At 36.1% G+C, this 18,255-nt stretch overlaps 3 protein-coding genes across 5 annotated transcripts; all 3 read left to right on the top strand.

The window, feature by feature from the left end:
- Window positions 1-496: 496 nt before the first annotated feature.
- On the top strand, window positions 497-3,669 carry LOC107599658 (retinol dehydrogenase 12-like). 2 transcript variants are annotated; one of them, XM_016291311.1, is made up of 7 exons: window positions 497-640; window positions 964-1,076; window positions 1,155-1,310; window positions 1,397-1,501; window positions 1,591-1,800; window positions 2,810-3,002; window positions 3,254-3,669. In XM_016291311.1, the coding sequence occupies exons 1-7, from the start codon at window positions 627-629 to the stop codon at window positions 3,354-3,356; spliced, it is 894 nt and encodes a 297-aa protein (XP_016146797.1). In that variant the 5' UTR covers window positions 497-626; the 3' UTR covers window positions 3,357-3,669. The 2 variants fall into 2 exon arrangements, with proteins under 2 accessions (XP_016146797.1, XP_016146796.1); XM_016291310.1 differs by having other exon boundaries at window positions 2,804-3,002.
- Window positions 3,670-5,889: 2,220 nt separating this feature from the next.
- On the top strand, window positions 5,890-8,849 carry rdh12l (retinol dehydrogenase 12, like). 2 transcript variants are annotated; one of them, XM_016291426.1, is made up of 7 exons: window positions 5,890-6,033; window positions 6,357-6,469; window positions 6,548-6,703; window positions 6,790-6,894; window positions 6,984-7,193; window positions 7,990-8,182; window positions 8,434-8,849. In XM_016291426.1, exons 1-7 carry the CDS (start codon window positions 6,020-6,022, stop codon window positions 8,534-8,536), a joined length of 894 nt encoding a protein of 297 aa, XP_016146912.1. In that variant the 5' UTR covers window positions 5,890-6,019; the 3' UTR covers window positions 8,537-8,849. The 2 variants fall into 2 exon arrangements, with proteins under 2 accessions (XP_016146912.1, XP_016146911.1); XM_016291425.1 differs by having other exon boundaries at window positions 7,984-8,182.
- Window positions 8,850-12,274: 3,425 nt separating this feature from the next.
- On the top strand, window positions 12,275-17,764 carry LOC107599657 (patched domain-containing protein 3-like). Its single transcript, XM_016291309.1, has 4 exons — window positions 12,275-13,064; window positions 14,551-14,672; window positions 15,338-15,483; window positions 15,572-17,764. The coding sequence occupies exons 1-4, from the start codon at window positions 12,333-12,335 to the stop codon at window positions 17,494-17,496; spliced, it is 2,925 nt and encodes a 974-aa protein (XP_016146795.1). The 5' UTR covers window positions 12,275-12,332; the 3' UTR covers window positions 17,497-17,764.
- Window positions 17,765-18,255: the final 491 nt, after the last annotated feature.

Below are 18,255 nucleotides of genomic sequence, written 5' to 3'. Positions count from 1 at the left end.
TACCATCATGAGCGCTGCTGTTAAAGCAAAAATACAACTCAATGCACAATTTAACCTTTTACTTAAATTTCTTAAATTGCTTATAGCCTTATATATAAGTATAACACAATATATCGACATTTGTATTAAATTAGAAAAATGCAAAGAAGGCCTTCGTTACAGAAGCATTACCAAAATAAAAATGTAAAAAATGTTAACCTCGAGAAAATATTCAGACGCCTGCTTATTTCTTAACCATGCATCTACTGACATCTCCTGGTTAAACCAAGAATCACGTTATCTAGTCCATTTTAAACCTAAAATATGCCAGTTCTCTTCGTTTTCCAAATACTAATGATATTTATGTTGACATATAATAAATATAAAAGTCTAGAATACTTTTGCTTTTAAAAAGTGATTGTACAATTGGAAAGAAAAATAGAAATACGTAATAAAGGGCGGGGTTTCATGGGTCTGACCAATCGCAAACTACAATTCCACTAGTCTTCCTTAAACGTCATCTGACTCCTCCCACTAGTTACAGTGCGAGAGTTTTGATAAGACTGTGTTTGTTTTTTGCTGGTTAATCTTATTGATAGTTTTATGAAACTCTCATATTTTTCTGTCTGGATACAAATCATCGTAAAATGCAAGCTCTAAGGTATGAACAGAAATGTATAAGTTGTATTTCATAGATGTTTTATAGATGTCGACAGCAAAATGTTACTCAATAACCAGTTACAGTCATTGTGCCAAGGAAGTAAAGCAAAGGGATTTTCATTCATATGATGAAGATATTTCAGATGTTTTGAATCGAGGACAGAGCAGACATGACTGGGCAAAACATAAAGGATTATGTTTTAATACTTTTCCATTGAGCACGTGAAACTAGGCTAGTTGTCATGTCAAACCAAACCAACGCCCATAGGAACCAAGCTGAGTAATATTATTGCATTACATTTTTTATTTTCCTTTCCTACTCAGAAATATGTTTCGTTCGTGGTCATCTGATGCCAGACTTGACGGTAAAACCGTTATAATTACTGGAGCTAATACTGGAATTGGCAAAGAAACAGCCATCGACCTGGCAAAGAGAGGTAAACAGCCCTATTTCTATACAGTTTAATAATGATATATTGTCAGATGAAACAATTTTACTGATGTCCTGTGTTTAGGAGCACGTATTATTATGGCATGCAGAGATATGGAGAAAACTGATGCAGCCCTGAAGGAAGTTAAGGATGCTTCAGGAAACCAGGATATAGTTGCACGCAGGCTTGACCTGTCAGATTCCAAATCGATCAGAGAATTTGCAGAGAACATCAATAAAGGTGAGATCCCCTGGATACACCATCAATTCCTTTATAAATGTCTTCCTTGTATAGCACTACACTCATGCAACTGGGTTGTCTTTCAGAGGAAAAACAAGTTAACATATTAATCAATAACGCTGGTGTGATGGTTTGTCCTTATGGAAAGACAGCAGATGGTTTGGAAATGCAAATAGGGGTGAACCACATGGGTAAGCATATGTTATTTGTCCAAATCGGACACCATTTTTAACCCTAAAAGAAATTAAGGGATACATCAGCACTGCTCTTCTTCCTGTAGGTCACTTCCTGTTGACGTATCTGTTATTGGATTTGATTAAAAGATCAACGCCTGCGAGGATCATTACCGTCTCGTCCATGGCACACCAATGGGGGACCATCAACCTAGAGGACATCAACAGTGAGAAGAACTATGATAAACAGAAAGCCTACAGTCAGAGCAAGCTGGCAAACATTCTGTTCACTCGCTCACTGGCCAAAAGACTAGAAGGTATGTCTTTTTAAAAATGATATTTACATTACTAAATATAAATATGATCTGCTCTATAAATATGATTTTAATATTTTTTCATTATTTATTTTTAAATTAATTGTAATATTATTATTTGTGTTAACCTAAACGTGATCCGTTCAAGCACACTTTTTATTTGTATTATTTGTATTATTCTAATTTAATTTAATTCCTGTTAAGTGTCAGAAATATTATTTTGAAATATTTTTTTTTGCTCTTCATTTACCATATATTGTAATACACATTTACAGCTTTTCATTTCTGTCAAAAGCTTCAGTTGGATCAATTTTTGATGGTCAATGAAATAAAAAAAAACAGGTGCCCAAAGTGTTTACTATGATGGAACAAAAAAATCTTAATTGAGGGCCATAGGCTGAAAGTAAATCTTGTGCTATAACTATATTATATTAAAATTTACAAATAAACACAATGGCTTATAAACAAACAAACAAAAAATTTAAACGGAGATAAATTAAAAATATATGTTTTTATTATTATTATTTTTCCCCTCTCGATGATTTGGTGATTTAGGTGCCCAAAGTGTTTACTATGATGGAACAAAAAAATCTTAATTGAGGGCCATAGGCTGAAAGTAAATCTTGTGCTATAACTATATTATATTAAAATGTACAAATAAACACAATGGCTTATAAACAAACAAACAAAAAATTTAAACGGAGATAAATTAAAAATATATGTTTTTATTATTATTATTTTTCCCCTCTCGATGATTTGGTGATTTGGGCATCTCTGGTCTAAACCAACTTGAAAGAACTAAAATAGAATATTATAAAACATATAAAATGCTAGATAACAAATGAAAACATATTTTTATATTAATTTAGTTTTTTTGCTCCTGGAACTGGATAATTTCTGACCCTGTCCTCGGTTGTGCATTTGCACTTCAAGTTATTCTATTCCAATAATATAACTGATGCTAAAATAATCCTAATAATCCTTCTCATCTGGTCTTTGTGTGGTGTCTCAGGTACTGGAGTAACAGCGTATGCTCTCCATCCTGGAGTGGTTCAGACTGAACTGTGGAGGCACTTGAATAAACCTCAACAAGCTGCCATGTGGTTGGCAAAGCCCTTCACCAAAACATCTGTGCAGGGAGCTCAGACCACCATCTACTGCGCCGTGGCCCCTGAACTGGAGACCGAGAGCGGCAAATATTACAGGTCAGTGGATATTACACGTCATGTATTGCTCAGAGACACAAAATAGTTCTGATGTGGCTTTGTTTGAAACTATTTATGTTTATGTCTAAAATGTAAGTCACTTAATATTAACTTCTTGTTAATCGAACAACATAAATACACACAACTCCAATAGGTCGTGTTCATAAAACAACTGCAACAGTTCAGGCATGTTTAATTTGTATGTTGGACCATCTTATCTCATACTCACCTGTCTCCTGCTCTCCACACAGTGACTGCGCACCTGCAAAATGCTCCCAGGCTGCAATGGATGATGAGGTTGGCCAGCGCCTCTGGGAACTCAGCTGTAAGATGCTCAGCATCACATGGGAGTGAAAACTCATCTCTCTTCTTGAGGAGTCCTGATGAAGTCTTACTGCAGTCTGCCTAAGACTGGCCCATCTACTGTCAAAATCAGAAATACTAATAGTTAATATTAAACACACTAGCATAAAAGATCACTAAATATAACCAAATACGATGGGCTTTTATACATGATGTAAAATGTAAACACATTTTGTAGATTTTGGTCTCAGGTTGCTTAAGTGAGTTAATTTTCTATATAATACAGGTACATATTTATGCACTAAATGATATAAGAAGTAAATGTCGGTTGAAAAAATGTACTGTGAGTATATGTGAATATTTTTTAATACATTTACATTTTTGTGTCCTGGTTTTCATTTTGAATTTTGTATGACCCAAGGAGAAGAGAATAATAAACAAATAAATATTAAATAATATTTCTACATATATTTGACTTACATATATTTACTTTGGATATTGTACTTTGCATTTTACATAGTTGTCGTCTATGAAGTAATTTGGGGTGGGACCAAAAAACATAATACTATATAATTCATTTTTTCATTCACTACATTTTCTTTTTTTAATAAAGATTATTCCATTTAATCCCAAATATATTTTTAATTTAAGGAAAATATTATAGACTTCATTGGAAACATGAAGTTACATGTAGAATAAATTGGAAATAAACAGTTAAGTACAAGTCAAAAACAATATGATCCAAAAAAAAACAGTTAAAGTCAAAGATGTCAACACTGCAACTCAGCTCTGCTCTCTCTCAGACTTGGTCGCCATGACAATCTCTCATCTCTGCTCTCACCCTGACCCAGTCACCACGACAACCTCTAATCAGCGGCTGCCTTCCTGTGACCCGATCACCATGACAACCGCTAATGGCAGCTCTGCTTCCCCTGACCCAGTCGCCATGACGACCTTCAACTTCAGCTTTTCTCTCCTTGTGACCCGTCACCATGACAACAACTCCTTGCCCAATATAGTGTGATGCAGGAGAACATACAAAAAAGATCACTAGCCTCATCTAGTGGACAAGTGACGAGGCCTGTCATGTCTTGTGTCTCAGAATAAAAATAAAAGTGTTGCTAAATTCCAAAATCCTAAAGAAATTATTTCAGCCAAACCTGTTTTTGGACATGTTCCAAGTAGGCTGCTCTTTGATACTGTAAAATATAAGAGCTGTATCAGTTGTGTGGTAATAATTTGAGGCCCTCAATTATCTCCTATTGGCAAATCACAAGCACTATGAGAGTCCAAACCATTTTTGTTGGAGTAATTAACCACTGAGGTAATTGAAAGACATGAATGGAGCTCTGTGTTCAGTAATGAACTTGTCATTCTCTCCTCACATCCTTCTGTCCTGATGGAGCAAAATGAGCAGAAACCGCGACGTAAGTGCTCTTTCCAACTTAAATTAATTGCTCTATATTTCGAACATATAGCATTTGAGCTGTAGTATACTATTTCCAGGGACGTTAGCCTGTAATTCATAAAAGATTCCAATCCGAACCAAAAAGGTTTTATGGTCTGATGCCAAAGGAAAACATTTACACAAACCTTTTATTGTCTAGTTGTTTAGAATATCATCTATGGTGCTTTAAGGACTCCAGAAACGAAGACACTAATCCGAAGAACATATAACCATAAATTCATATCAGCCCTGTACAGCAAAATGTTTCGATTAGAAGACGATTGTTTGCAGAATCTGATGAACTGCAACAAATCATTAAAGAAGATGTATTTATAATTGCTGGCATTTTTTTTCTCAAATATATATTACTTGGGTTGTAAACAAACCAGCAAGAAAGCTTTTTATTAAATGCAGATCAGATCATGTGACTGATTATTAAAAGTTCTGAGAACACTATGACAATAACTTAAACAAATATCATTTCATTAGGCTATATACAAGGCAGTTTTTTGTGAAGGCAGTTTTTGTTTCACTGTATAATCTTATATAATCCTACATGGAATACGTGTACTTAAAATTAATTTGTCACAGGTGAAAACTCAAGTTATAGAACATTGTCATCAAATTGTACACAAATGTAATACCATCATGAGCGCTGCTGTTAAAGCAAAAATACAACTCAATGCACAATTTAACCTTTTACTTAAATTTCTTAAATTGCTTATAGCCTTATATATAAGTATAACACAATATATCGACATTTGTATTAAATTAGAAAAATGCAAAGAAGGCCTTCGTTACAGAAGCATTACCAAAATAAAAATGTAAAAAATGTTAACCTCGAGAAAATATTCAGACGCCTGCTTATTTCTTAACCATGCATCTACTGACATCTCCTGGTTAAACCAAGAATCACGTTATCTAGTCCATTTTAAACCTAAAATATGCCAGTTCTCTTCGTTTTCCAAATACTAATGATATTTATGTTGACATATAATAAATATAAAAGTCTAGAATACTTTTGCTTTTAAAAAGTGATTGTACAATTGGAAAGAAAAATAGAAATACGTAATAAAGGGCGGGGTTTCATGGGTCTGACCAATCGCAAACTACAATTCCACTAGTCTTCCTTAAACGTCATCTGACTCCTCCCACTAGTTACAGTGCGAGAGTTTTGATAAGACTGTGTTTGTTTTTTGCTGGTTAATCTTATTGATAGTTTTATGAAACTCTCATATTTTTCTGTCTGGATACAAATCATCGTAAAATGCAAGCTCTAAGGTATGAACAGAAATGTATAAGTTGTATTTCATAGATGTTTTATAGATGTCGACAGCAAAATGTTACTCAATAACCAGTTACAGTCATTGTGCCAAGGAAGTAAAGCAAAGGGATTTTCATTCATATGATGAAGATATTTCAGATGTTTTGAATCGAGGACAGAGCAGACATGACTGGGCAAAACATAAAGGATTATGTTTTAATACTTTTCCATTGAGCACGTGAAACTAGGCTAGTTGTCATGTCAAACCAAACCAACGCCCATAGGAACCAAGCTGAGTAATATTATTGCATTACATTTTTTATTTTCCTTTCCTACTCAGAAATATGTTTCGTTCGTGGTCATCTGATGCCAGACTTGACGGTAAAACCGTTATAATTACTGGAGCTAATACTGGAATTGGCAAAGAAACAGCCATCGACCTGGCAAAGAGAGGTAAACAGCCCTATTTCTATACAGTTTAATAATGATATATTGTCAGATGAAACAATTTTACTGATGTCCTGTGTTTAGGAGCACGTATTATTATGGCATGCAGAGATATGGAGAAAACTGATGCAGCCCTGAAGGAAGTTAAGGATGCTTCAGGAAACCAGGATATAGTTGCACGCAGGCTTGACCTGTCAGATTCCAAATCGATCAGAGAATTTGCAGAGAACATCAATAAAGGTGAGATCCCCTGGATACACCATCAATTCCTTTATAAATGTCTTCCTTGTATAGCACTACACTCATGCAACTGGGTTGTCTTTCAGAGGAAAAACAAGTTAACATATTAATCAATAACGCTGGTGTGATGGTTTGTCCTTATGGAAAGACAGCAGATGGTTTGGAAATGCAAATAGGGGTGAACCACATGGGTAAGCATATGTTATTTGTCCAAATCGGACACCATTTTTAACCCTAAAAGAAATTAAGGGATACATCAGCACTGCTCTTCTTCCTGTAGGTCACTTCCTGTTGACGTATCTGTTATTGGATTTGATTAAAAGATCAACGCCTGCGAGGATCATTACCGTCTCGTCCATGGCACACCAATGGGGGACCATCAACCTAGAGGACATCAACAGTGAGAAGAACTATGATAAACAGAAAGCCTACAGTCAGAGCAAGCTGGCAAACATTCTGTTCACTCGCTCACTGGCCAAAAGACTAGAAGGTATGTCTTTTTAAAAATGATATTTACATTACTAAATATAAATATGATCTGCTCTATAAATATGATTTTAATATTTTTTCATTATTTATTTTTAAATTAATTGTAATATTATTATTTGTGTTAACCTAAACGTGATCCGTTCAAGCACACTTTTTATTTGTATTATTTGTATTATTCTAATTTAATTTAATTCCTGTTAAGTGTCAGAAATATTATTTTGAAATATTTTTTTTTGCTCTTCATTTACCATATATTGTAATACACATTTACAGCTTTTCATTTCTGTCAAAAGCTTCAGTTGGATCAATTTTTGATGGTCAATGAAATAAAAAAAAACAGGTGCCCAAAGTGTTTACTATGATGGAACAAAAAAATCTTAATTGAGGGCCATAGGCTGAAAGTAAATCTTGTGCTATAACTATATTATATTAAAATTTACAAATAAACACAATGGCTTATAAACAAACAAACAAAAAATTTAAACGGAGATAAATTAAAAATATATGTTTTTATTATTATTATTTTTCCCCTCTCGATGATTTGGTGATTTGGGCATCTCTGGTCTAAACCAACTTGAAAGAACTAAAATAGAATATTATAAAACATATAAAATGCTAGATAACAAATGAAAACATATTTTTATATTAATTTAGTTTTTTTGCTCCTGGAACTGGATAATTTCTGACCCTGTCCTCGGTTGTGCATTTGCACTTCAAGTTATTCTATTCCAATAATATAACTGATGCTAAAATAATCCTAATAATCCTTCTCATCTGGTCTTTGTGTGGTGTCTCAGGTACTGGAGTAACAGCGTATGCTCTCCATCCTGGAGTGGTTCAGACTGAACTGTGGAGGCACTTGAATAAACCTCAACAAGCTGCCATGTGGTTGGCAAAGCCCTTCACCAAAACATCTGTGCAGGGAGCTCAGACCACCATCTACTGCGCCGTGGCCCCTGAACTGGAGACCGAGAGCGGCAAATATTACAGGTCAGTGGATATTACACGTCATGTATTGCTCAGAGACACAAAATAGTTCTGATGTGGCTTTGTTTGAAACTATTTATGTTTATGTCTAAAATGTAAGTCACTTAATATTAACTTCTTGTTAATCGAACAACATAAATACACACAACTCCAATAGGTCGTGTTCATAAAACAACTGCAACAGTTCAGGCATGTTTAATTTGTATGTTGGACCATCTTATCTCATACTCACCTGTCTCCTGCTCTCCACACAGTGACTGCGCACCTGCAAAATGCTCCCAGGCTGCAATGGATGATGAGGTTGGCCAGCGCCTCTGGGAACTCAGCTGTAAGATGCTCAGCATCACATGGGAGTGAAAACTCATCTCTCTTCTTGAGGAGTCCTGATGAAGTCTTACTGCAGTCTGCCTAAGACTGGCCCATCTACTGTCAAAATCAGAAATACTAATAGTTAATATTAAACACACTAGCATAAAAGATCACTAAATATAACCAAATACGATGGGCTTTTATACATGATGTAAAATGTAAACACATTTTGTAGATTTTGGTCTCAGGTTGCTTAAGTGAGTTAATTTTCTATATAATACAGGTACATATTTATGCACTAAATGATATAAGAAGTAAATGTCGGTTGAAAAAATGTACTGTGAGTATATGTGAATATTTTTTAATACATTTACATTTTTGTGTCCTGGTTTTCATTTTGAATTTTGTATGACCCAAGGAGAAGAGAATAATAAACAAATAAATATTAAATAATATTTCTACATATATTTGACTTACATATATTTACTTTGGATATTGTACTTTGCATTTTACATAGTTGTCGTCTATGAAGTAATTTGGGGTGGGACCAAAAAACATAATACTATATAATTCATTTTTTCATTCACTACATTTTCTTTTTTTAATAAAGATTATTCCATTTAATCCCAAATATATTTTTAATTTAAGGAAAATATTATAGACTTCATTGGAAACATGAAGTTACATGTAGAATAAATTGGAAATAAACAGTTAAGTACAAGTCAAAAACAATATGATCCAAAAAAAAACAGTTAAAGTCAAAGATGTCAACACTGCAACTCAGCTCTGCTCTCTCTCAGACTTGGTCGCCATGACAATCTCTCATCTCTGCTCTCACCCTGACCCAGTCACCACGACAACCTCTAATCAGCGGCTGCCTTCCTGTGACCCGATCACCATGACAACCGCTAATGGCAGCTCTGCTTCCCCTGACCCAGTCGCCATGACGACCTTCAACTTCAGCTTTTCTCTCCTTGTGACCCGTCACCATGACAACAACTCCTTGCCCAATATAGTGTGATGCAGGAGAACATACAAAAAAGATCACTAGCCTCATCTAGTGGACAAGTGACGAGGCCTGTCATGTCTTGTGTCTCAGAATAAAAATAAAAGTGTTGCTAAATTCCAAAATCCTAAAGAAATTATTTCAGCCAAACCTGTTTTTGGACATGTTCCAAGTAGGCTGCTCTTTGATACTGTAAAATATAAGAGCTGTATCAGTTGTGTGGTAATAATTTGAGGCCCTCAATTATCTCCTATTGGCAAATCACAAGCACTATGAGAGTCCAAACCATTTTTGTTGGAGTAATTAACCACTGAGGGAATTGAAAGACATGAATGGAGCTCTGTGTTCAGTAATGAACTTGTCATTCTCTCCTCACATCCTTCTGTCCTGATGGAGCAAAATGAGCAGAAACCGCGACGTAAGTGCTCTTTCCAACTTAAATTAATTGCTCTATATTTCGAACATATAGCATTTGAGCTGTAGTATACTATTTCCAGGGACGTTAGCCTGTAATTCATAAAAGATTCCAATCCGAACCAAAAAGGTTTTATGGTCTGATGCCAAAGGAAAACATTTACACAAACCTTTTATTGTCTAGTTGTTTAGAATATCATCTATGGTGCTTTAAGGACTCCAGAAACGAAGACACTAATCCGAAGAACATATAACCATAAATTCATATCAGCCCTGTACAGCAAAATGTTTCGATTAGAAGACGATTGTTTGCAGAATCTGATGAACTGCAACAAATCATTAAAGAAGATGTATTTATAATTGCTGGCATTTTTTTTCTCAAATATATATTACTTGGGTTGTAAACAAACCAGCAAGAAAGCTTTTTATTAAATGCAGATCAGATCATGTGACTGATTATTAAAAGTTCTGAGAACACTATGACAATAACTTAAACAAATATCATTTCATTAGGCTATATAATGCTAAATTATCACATATTAATAATATATAAATATTAATATATTTATAAATGAAATAGTGGATGGTTAGGAATGGTATGATTTATAAGTATATATATATATAAGCATACTTCAAACTTTTTAGTAATATGTCTATGTGGTTATTTTGTCAGTCTAAATCTAATTTGCTGAATGTGCCCGTGAGTGGTCGCTCTCGGCTTGTTCCCTAGATTTTCACGCAAAACTGCGTCAGGATGTTCAAATACCCCGTATGCATTATGAAGCTCTTTCTAAATCAACTCTTTACTAGTTTATATAGCTAGTTTAAACTTCAAATGCTTCAGACAAAATCCAGATACGGAGAAAGCTAGGTTTAAGTTCATCTAATTTATTTAGCACAGCTTTCTCCCCACTAAACTTTCTTTGAATCTTTCTAAAATGCCGGTGAACATGGCTGGATGCACCACAGACTGCGTGGAGACGCCGATCTCCATCTGCTTCCAGAAGTTCGGCCGCTTTGTGGGAACTTACCCGTGGTGGTTCTTCATCTCTCCTCTGGTCATCTCTGCGGTGTTGGGAAGTGGGTTTTATTTCTTAGAAGATCGTGAGGCCAATGACATTGAGGATCAGTTCACACCTGTGAACGGTCCTGCTAAACTAGAGAGGCAGTTCGTGCAGCAGAACTTTCCGCAGAACGACTCGGTGTTCTCCAACCAGAGACTCTACACGGATGGAGTTTACGCGTCCTTCATAGCGGTGGCAAGATCCTCCAACATCCTCACAGACGCTGTGTTTCAGGAGCTCGTGACTTTAGACAGAAAGGTCAAGGAGCTGAATGTGTCCATGGGTCACGAGGCGCTCACTTTTGAGGGACTTTGCGCGAGACGATACAAGAAATGTACACCCAATAAGATATTGGATATTTACAAATATTATGGTAATCCTCACATCCTTCTGTCCTGATGGAGCAAAATGAGCAGAAACCGCGACGTAAGTGCTCTTTCCAACTTAAATTAATTGCTCTATATTTCGAACATATAGCATTTGAGCTGTAGTATACTATTTCCAGGGACGTTAGCCTGTAATTCATAAAAGATTCCAATCCGAACCAAAAAGGTTTTATGGTCTGATGCCAAAGGAAAACATTTACACAAACCTTTTATTGTCTAGTTGTTTAGAATATCATCTATGGTGCTTTAAGGACTCCAGAAACGAAGACACTAATCCGAAGAACATATAACCATAAATTCATATCAGCCCTGTACAGCAAAATGTTTCGATTAGAAGACGATTGTTTGCAGAATCTGATGAACTGCAACAAATCATTAAAGAAGATGTATTTATAATTGCTGGCATTTTTTTTCTCAAATATATATTACTTGGGTTGTAAACAAACCAGCAAGAAAGCTTTTTATTAAATGCAGATCAGATCATGTGACTGATTATTAAAAGTTCTGAGAACACTATGACAATAACTTAAACAAATATCATTTCATTAGGCTATATAATGCTAAATTATCACATATTAATAATATATAAATATTAATATATTTATAAATGAAATAGTGGATGGTTAGGAATGGTATGATTTATAAGTATATATATATATAAGCATACTTCAAACTTTTTAGTAATATGTCTATGTGGTTATTTTGTCAGTCTAAATCTAATTTGCTGAATGTGCCCGTGAGTGGTCGCTCTCGGCTTGTTCCCTAGATTTTCACGCAAAACTGCGTCAGGATGTTCAAATACCCCGTATGCATTATGAAGCTCTTTCTAAATCAACTCTTTACTAGTTTATATAGCTAGTTTAAACTTCAAATGCTTCAGACAAAATCCAGATACGGAGAAAGCTAGGTTTAAGTTCATCTAATTTATTTAGCACAGCTTTCTCCCCACTAAACTTTCTTTGAATCTTTCTAAAATGCCGGTGAACATGGCTGGATGCACCACAGACTGCGTGGAGACGCCGATCTCCATCTGCTTCCAGAAGTTCGGCCGCTTTGTGGGAACTTACCCGTGGTGGTTCTTCATCTCTCCTCTGGTCATCTCTGCGGTGTTGGGAAGTGGGTTTTATTTCTTAGAAGATCGTGAGGCCAATGACATTGAGGATCAGTTCACACCTGTGAACGGTCCTGCTAAACTAGAGAGGCAGTTCGTGCAGCAGAACTTTCCGCAGAACGACTCGGTGTTCTCCAACCAGAGACTCTACACGGATGGAGTTTACGCGTCCTTCATAGCGGTGGCAAGATCCTCCAACATCCTCACAGACGCTGTGTTTCAGGAGCTCGTGACTTTAGACAGAAAGGTCAAGGAGCTGAATGTGTCCATGGGTCACGAGGCGCTCACTTTTGAGGGACTTTGCGCGAGACGATACAAGAAATGTACACCCAATAAGATATTGGATATTTACAAATATTATGGTAATGATTTAGAAACGACCGAGCTCACCTTTCCGTTCTTTCGTTTCGGATTCTCGTACATCTTCTTGGGCTATTCGGTTGGTGGAGTGAATATCAAATCTTCTGTTATTAAAAGTGCAAAAGCAGTGCGCTTGTTTTATTTCCTGAAGGAGGATAATCGCTCCAGAACAGATTTATGGCTGAATGAGTTCCTCAAGGTTTTCCCCTCCAATTTATCACTAAACTTCATTAAGGTAGGTCTTATGTACTTTATTGATGACAAACGGGGCTTGTTGTCAAAAGGTCACTGTATATCAGTAACTATAAAGTTTTGAGTTAAAAATTAAGTTGCACAAATGCTTGTTTTTTCTTTTTTATGTCGTTTTCAAATTAATGGTTTATGATGCCATATATTTTGGGGTTAGTTTTACAAGTGCCCTAAGTATGTACTGTTGGGTCTGTTTTCTTCTTCTTCACAAAATGTCATGTTGGGGTAGGTTGTAGCATATTTAAATTTAAATTCTAATTTTATTTTTTATCTAAATGATGCTGGCCTGTAGAGTAGGCTATTTACTGGCAGATTTTTTGCTCCCCTATTGATCAACATTGGCTAAACGAATTATTATTTCTTTTTTTCTGGGCGATATTGGCGGAAATGTTTAAAGGGGTCATATGATGCGATTTCAAGTTTTCCTTTCTCTTTGGAGTGTTACAAGCTGATTGTGCATAGATAAGATCCCTGAAGTTGCAAAGACTAAAGTCTCAAAACCAAAGAGATATTCTTTATCAAAGTTAAGACTCTGCCACACCCCCCTAAAACGGCTCGTTCTAACACGCCCCCACATATCTACCTCACTATGTGGAAATATTAGCATAATGCCGCCCAAATGTTCACGCAAAGAAAGAAGGCGTGGTTTCAGTAACCGCAGTTAGTGTTGAAGCAGCATGTCAGGGAGACGCTGTGTGTTTCTAGGTGAAAGCAAAAGCACTTTATTTGGCCTTCCGAAAGTAGATGCATTTAGAAATCTTTAAGATTACTTACAACAGAACAGCAATGCATTTTATGGACGACCATTTCGTGAACCTAGGAGAGGAGGTAATTCTGACTTTGCTATGACAATCTGGCGCTTCTGAATCAGCTACTGTTTTGTTATTAGTTTAAGTATTTGCTATTGACTGTTCAAATGCGGAGTTTTGTGCATCGTGTGTGTGTGTGCGTGCGCGCGTGAGAGAGAGAGCGAGAGAGACCAGCTTCATCACTGTGTCTTTCACAAGACTATGTTCCCCTTTCGGGCTCTGTCTTTACATTTATTTTGAAAGATGAAGCTCGCGATTATGGTAAGGGGCGTTACATTTCTGACGAGTGCTTGCAGTGTTCAGCCAATCACAATGCACTGGGTCAGCTGGCCAATCAGAGCAGACTGCGCTTGTCGGAAGGAGGGACTTTGTAGAAAACTAAGTGTTTGAGAGAGGCGGGGCATAGAGGACCTACAATAATGTACAGTATTTGAAAAAAAAATTGTTTTTTGAACATTAAAGCATGTCAACATATTCTGTTACACCAAATACACCAAATAATGATCTTTAAAAAAGCATCATATGACCCCTTTAATTTATTTATCCTCTTCATATTGCAGCTGTTGTTTAAATTTAGTTTTATTAAAATAAGAAAATGTTCTTGTAACTATTCCTGAGCTAAAGCTAAAACGATGTTGTCAATATTATAATTTGCATCCTCAGGTGACCCATTCCACATCTTTGTCAAGGCAGGTGGAATTTGAGGCAAACACAAAGGATGTAATTCCTCTCTTCTCTATCACATACGTCATTGCCATTGCATTCTCCATTCTCTCTTGTTTGAGGTATGCTAACTTGAATAATTATGCTATTTTCTGATGCCCAGAGTATTGTGTGATGTCTTCTACCTGTTTTTACCGGGGCTTCTGTGCAGATGTTTTTACTTTTGTGATGTGTGACTTTTTGTTTCTAGATAATATACCGTACATTCTAATTGTTTTATAAGTTTAAAGAATGTTCTGATTAGTGATGGGAAAATTGGATCATTTGATTGAATCTTTGAATCTCATTCAGCAAAATGAACAAATCTTAAGTCATTTGAGTGGAATTAAATAAAAATGTTATGTATTAAAAAGCTAAAATCGTCAAACACATCCACAAACACAATCTTTAATCATATTCCAAATTTGGAAATCATTTTAATAAACCCAAAGATATAGTATGCAAAATAGAAGTGATTACTGATTAGTTCACCTTTCGAGTCTGTACTGCATCTTCTCGTCCTAGTCTTTCGTAAATGATTCGTTCAACCCCCAAATTCCAACTGCATTCAACAAAATTCTTGTTTGAAAATGATTCCAAAAAAGATTTGTTCAAAATGAATGAGTTAAATACATGTTAAGGTCTATTGACAACATCTGTGACAGTTGTTAACTGAGGGATAGATCTTAAGTTGAATTTAACTGAGAGGAATCCTTTAGAAAAATATCTATTTTGTCTGTTTTTCCAGGTTTGACTGTGTCAGAAACAAAGTATGGGTTGCTACATTTGGGGTGTTCTCTGCTGGACTGGCTGTTCTGTCCTCTTTTGGGATGATGTTACACATTGGTGTCCCATTTGTCATGACAGTTGCTAATTCTCCATTCTTGATATTAGGTAAAACATAACTATAAAACCAGTTCTGTTCTGTGTTAATGTATATTATCAGATTAAACACTGATTTTTAAAAATGTGTTTTAAATAGGGATCGGAGTGGATGACATGTTCATCCTCATTTCCTGCTGGCAGCAGACGAATGTTCACGATCGAGTGGAGTCTCGTCTGTCTAATACGTACAAAGAGGCAGCCATTTCGATCACCATCACCACGTTCACAGACGTGCTCGCTTTCTACATCGGCCTCATGACGCCCTTCCGCTCCGTCCGCTCTTTCTGCTTGTACACCAGCACCTCTATCCTTTTCTGCTACATCTACAGCATCACATTTTTCGGAGCGTTCCTCGTTCTTAACGGACGGCGAGAAAACAGCAACAAGCATTGGCTGACCTGCAAGGAAGTACCAGAGGAGTGTCCAGTGGGTCAGTCGAAGTGGTATGAATTATGTTGCGTTGGAGGTGCTTATGACCCCCATACTGGCACAGAGGTGGTACAACCAATGAATCACTTCTTTAAAAAATACTACGGTCCATTTCTGATGAAATCGTGGACGAAGGTCTTTGTGATTGTGTTGTATTGCATCTATTTGATTATCAGCATTTATGGCTGCTTTCAAATTCAAGAAGGAATTGAGCTCCGTAATTTAGCAGCTGACGATTCTTACGTGGTGAAATATTATGACAACGAGAAGGCATATTTCTCTGAATATGGGCCAAACATCATGGTTGTCATCCGACGGGAATTTCCATATTGGGATGAAAAGTACATGTCAGATCTTGAAACTTGCATTGAAGATTTCAAAAATTTATCTTTCATTGAAAAGGATATATTCACCTCCTGGATCAAATCATACAAGTACTATGGATATCACGCCAAACTCAATCTGAGTGCCGAAGACGTCTTCAAAGATAATTTGGGAAGATTTCTGCGATTTTATTCTGATTTCAAACAGGACGTAAATTTCACCAACAACTCCATTTACGCGTCTCGCTTCTTCGTACAGACCGTAAATATCTCTACCGCCCTGGATGAGATGAATATGTTAAATAAGTTAAGAGAGACAGCACAAAAGTGCCCTGTTCCTTTACTAGTGTACCACCCCGCCTTCATCTACCATGACCAGTATGCGGTGATAGTCAGCAACACCATACAGAACATTGCGGTTACAACAGCTGTAATGTTGCTTATCTCCCTTCTCCTCATCCCAAACCCTCTGTGCTCTCTCTGGGTGACTTTTTCCATCGCATCTGTCATTGTGGGGGTCACTGGGTTCATGGCATTGTGGGATGTTCATTTAGACACCATCTCCATGATCATTCTTGTCGTCTGCATTGGTTTCTCTGTAGACTTCTCGGCTCATATATCTTACGCCTTTGTCTCTAATAAGAAACCCAGTGCAAATGAAAAGGCTGTTGAGGCCCTGTTTAATTTAGGGTACCCTATTTTGCAGGGGGCTGTGTCTACTATTCTTGGGGTGGTTGTGTTGTCTGCCTCGAAGAACTATATCTTTAGAACTTTCTTTAAAATTATGTTCTTGGTGATCTTCTTTGGTCTCTTGCATGGCTTAACATTTATCCCAGTTTTTCTGACCTTTTTTGAGATGTGTAGTGGCACACCAGCTAAGAACAAGTCGGGCCCAGAAGAGCAGGCCATGAAGAACAGCCACACCAATAATATTCAAGCAAAGGCAAAGGATGGTGAGCTGAAAGAGAATCATACTTTTCCACCAGACAACCACCGAACATGTCAGTCTCAGCCCTGCTCTGCCATATGGATGACAACCGACAATAACCATCATGTTCAAGATAACTACATGTGTGTAGCAAGTACTATCCCAATGTTCAGAGTGAACAGTCAGACCTATGAGGTTCGCATGTATACACCATCTGATGATGCCATGTTAAGAGTCAAACAGCAATCAAACCTAGCAATCAAAATTGTTTTAGGAAATAGTAACCACATTCAAGATTCAAATGTGCCCACTCTTAACGGTTCTGATTTGTCCATTTTGTAAAATCCCTATACTTTATCTTTAAAAATATGTTTGTATGTGTACCACCTTAAAATTACAGAGGTAAATCTAAATCAACAAGATGACATGACACTTTTTTTTTTTTTTTTTTTTACAAAAAATATATCTGGGCCAATGATTTTTGGACATTTTAGGGCTTTTGGGACTTAGTGGCCCAACAGCTATAGCATTAGCTCACCATGGACTGTATTAATCTGCAAAAAAAAGTCTGTTAAAAGCCAAAAAAAAAAAAAAAAAAATTTGTTGTAACAAAGTCATTCATAAAACCATTCTTCAGTAAATTGTCAGATTCAATTCAATGCAACAATTTATGTAAGAATGGATTTTTGAATGATTGACAGAAATGTATTGTGTTTCATGAATGAGCCCCTATCTCTAAGAAAATGTTTAAATGTCTTATTTTTATCTTGATATGTGAATTGATATGTGAATATTTCTATGTAGTTACGTACAAATAGCAAAATCATTCAGTTTTCTTACTTTTTGTGAAATAAAAAAACAAACGGAATGCACATATGTAACCATACTTTGCTCTGTTTTTATGAGGGGTTTGCAATGTTTTCTTATGGATTGTTGAATGTGTAAAAGCCTATTAAAGACATAACTAAATACACAAATTTTAACTATTTTTATTGGCTGATATAAACAGCTACAAAATGATTTGATGTCTTTTGAAAGACACACAATCCATTTCCTTCTGTAGTGCCCATACTGTTGTGTTTTCTTGAGAAAAGAGGATTG

This window comes from Sinocyclocheilus grahami, unplaced genomic scaffold (genome assembly GCF_001515645.1).
Source record: "Sinocyclocheilus grahami isolate Dianchi unplaced genomic scaffold, SAMN03320097.WGS_v1.1 scaffold270.1, whole genome shotgun sequence".
Classification (NCBI taxonomy): domain Eukaryota; kingdom Metazoa; phylum Chordata; class Actinopteri; order Cypriniformes; family Cyprinidae; genus Sinocyclocheilus; species Sinocyclocheilus grahami.
The sequence above is the reverse complement of the archived record's forward strand: the minus strand, read 5'-3'. Positions and strand labels throughout refer to the sequence as shown.

What these genes read in the sequence shown, in the direction of transcription:
- LOC107599658 (XM_016291310.1), top strand. An exon ending in CATCGACCTGGCAAAGAGAG is followed by an intron (nt 1,077 to 1,154) that starts GTAAACAGCCCT and finishes TCCTGTGTTTAG; the next exon opens with GAGCACGTATTATTATGGCA. An exon ending in TGCAGAGAACATCAATAAAG is followed by an intron (nt 1,311 to 1,396) that starts GTGAGATCCCCT and finishes GTTGTCTTTCAG; the next exon opens with AGGAAAAACAAGTTAACATA.
- rdh12l (XM_016291425.1), top strand. An exon ending in CATCGACCTGGCAAAGAGAG is followed by an intron (nt 6,470 to 6,547) that starts GTAAACAGCCCT and finishes TCCTGTGTTTAG; the next exon opens with GAGCACGTATTATTATGGCA. An exon ending in GAGAGCGGCAAATATTACAG is followed by an intron (nt 8,183 to 8,433) that starts GTCAGTGGATAT and finishes CTCTCCACACAG; the next exon opens with TGACTGCGCACCTGCAAAAT.
- LOC107599657 (XM_016291309.1), top strand. Translation starts at nt 12,333, where the DNA reads ATGCCGGTGAACATGGCTGGATGCACCACAGACTGCGTGGAGACGCCG. An exon ending in TATCACTAAACTTCATTAAG is followed by an intron (nt 13,065 to 14,550) that starts GTAGGTCTTATG and finishes TTGCATCCTCAG; the next exon opens with GTGACCCATTCCACATCTTT. An exon ending in TTCTCCATTCTTGATATTAG is followed by an intron (nt 15,484 to 15,571) that starts GTAAAACATAAC and finishes TGTTTTAAATAG; the next exon opens with GGATCGGAGTGGATGACATG.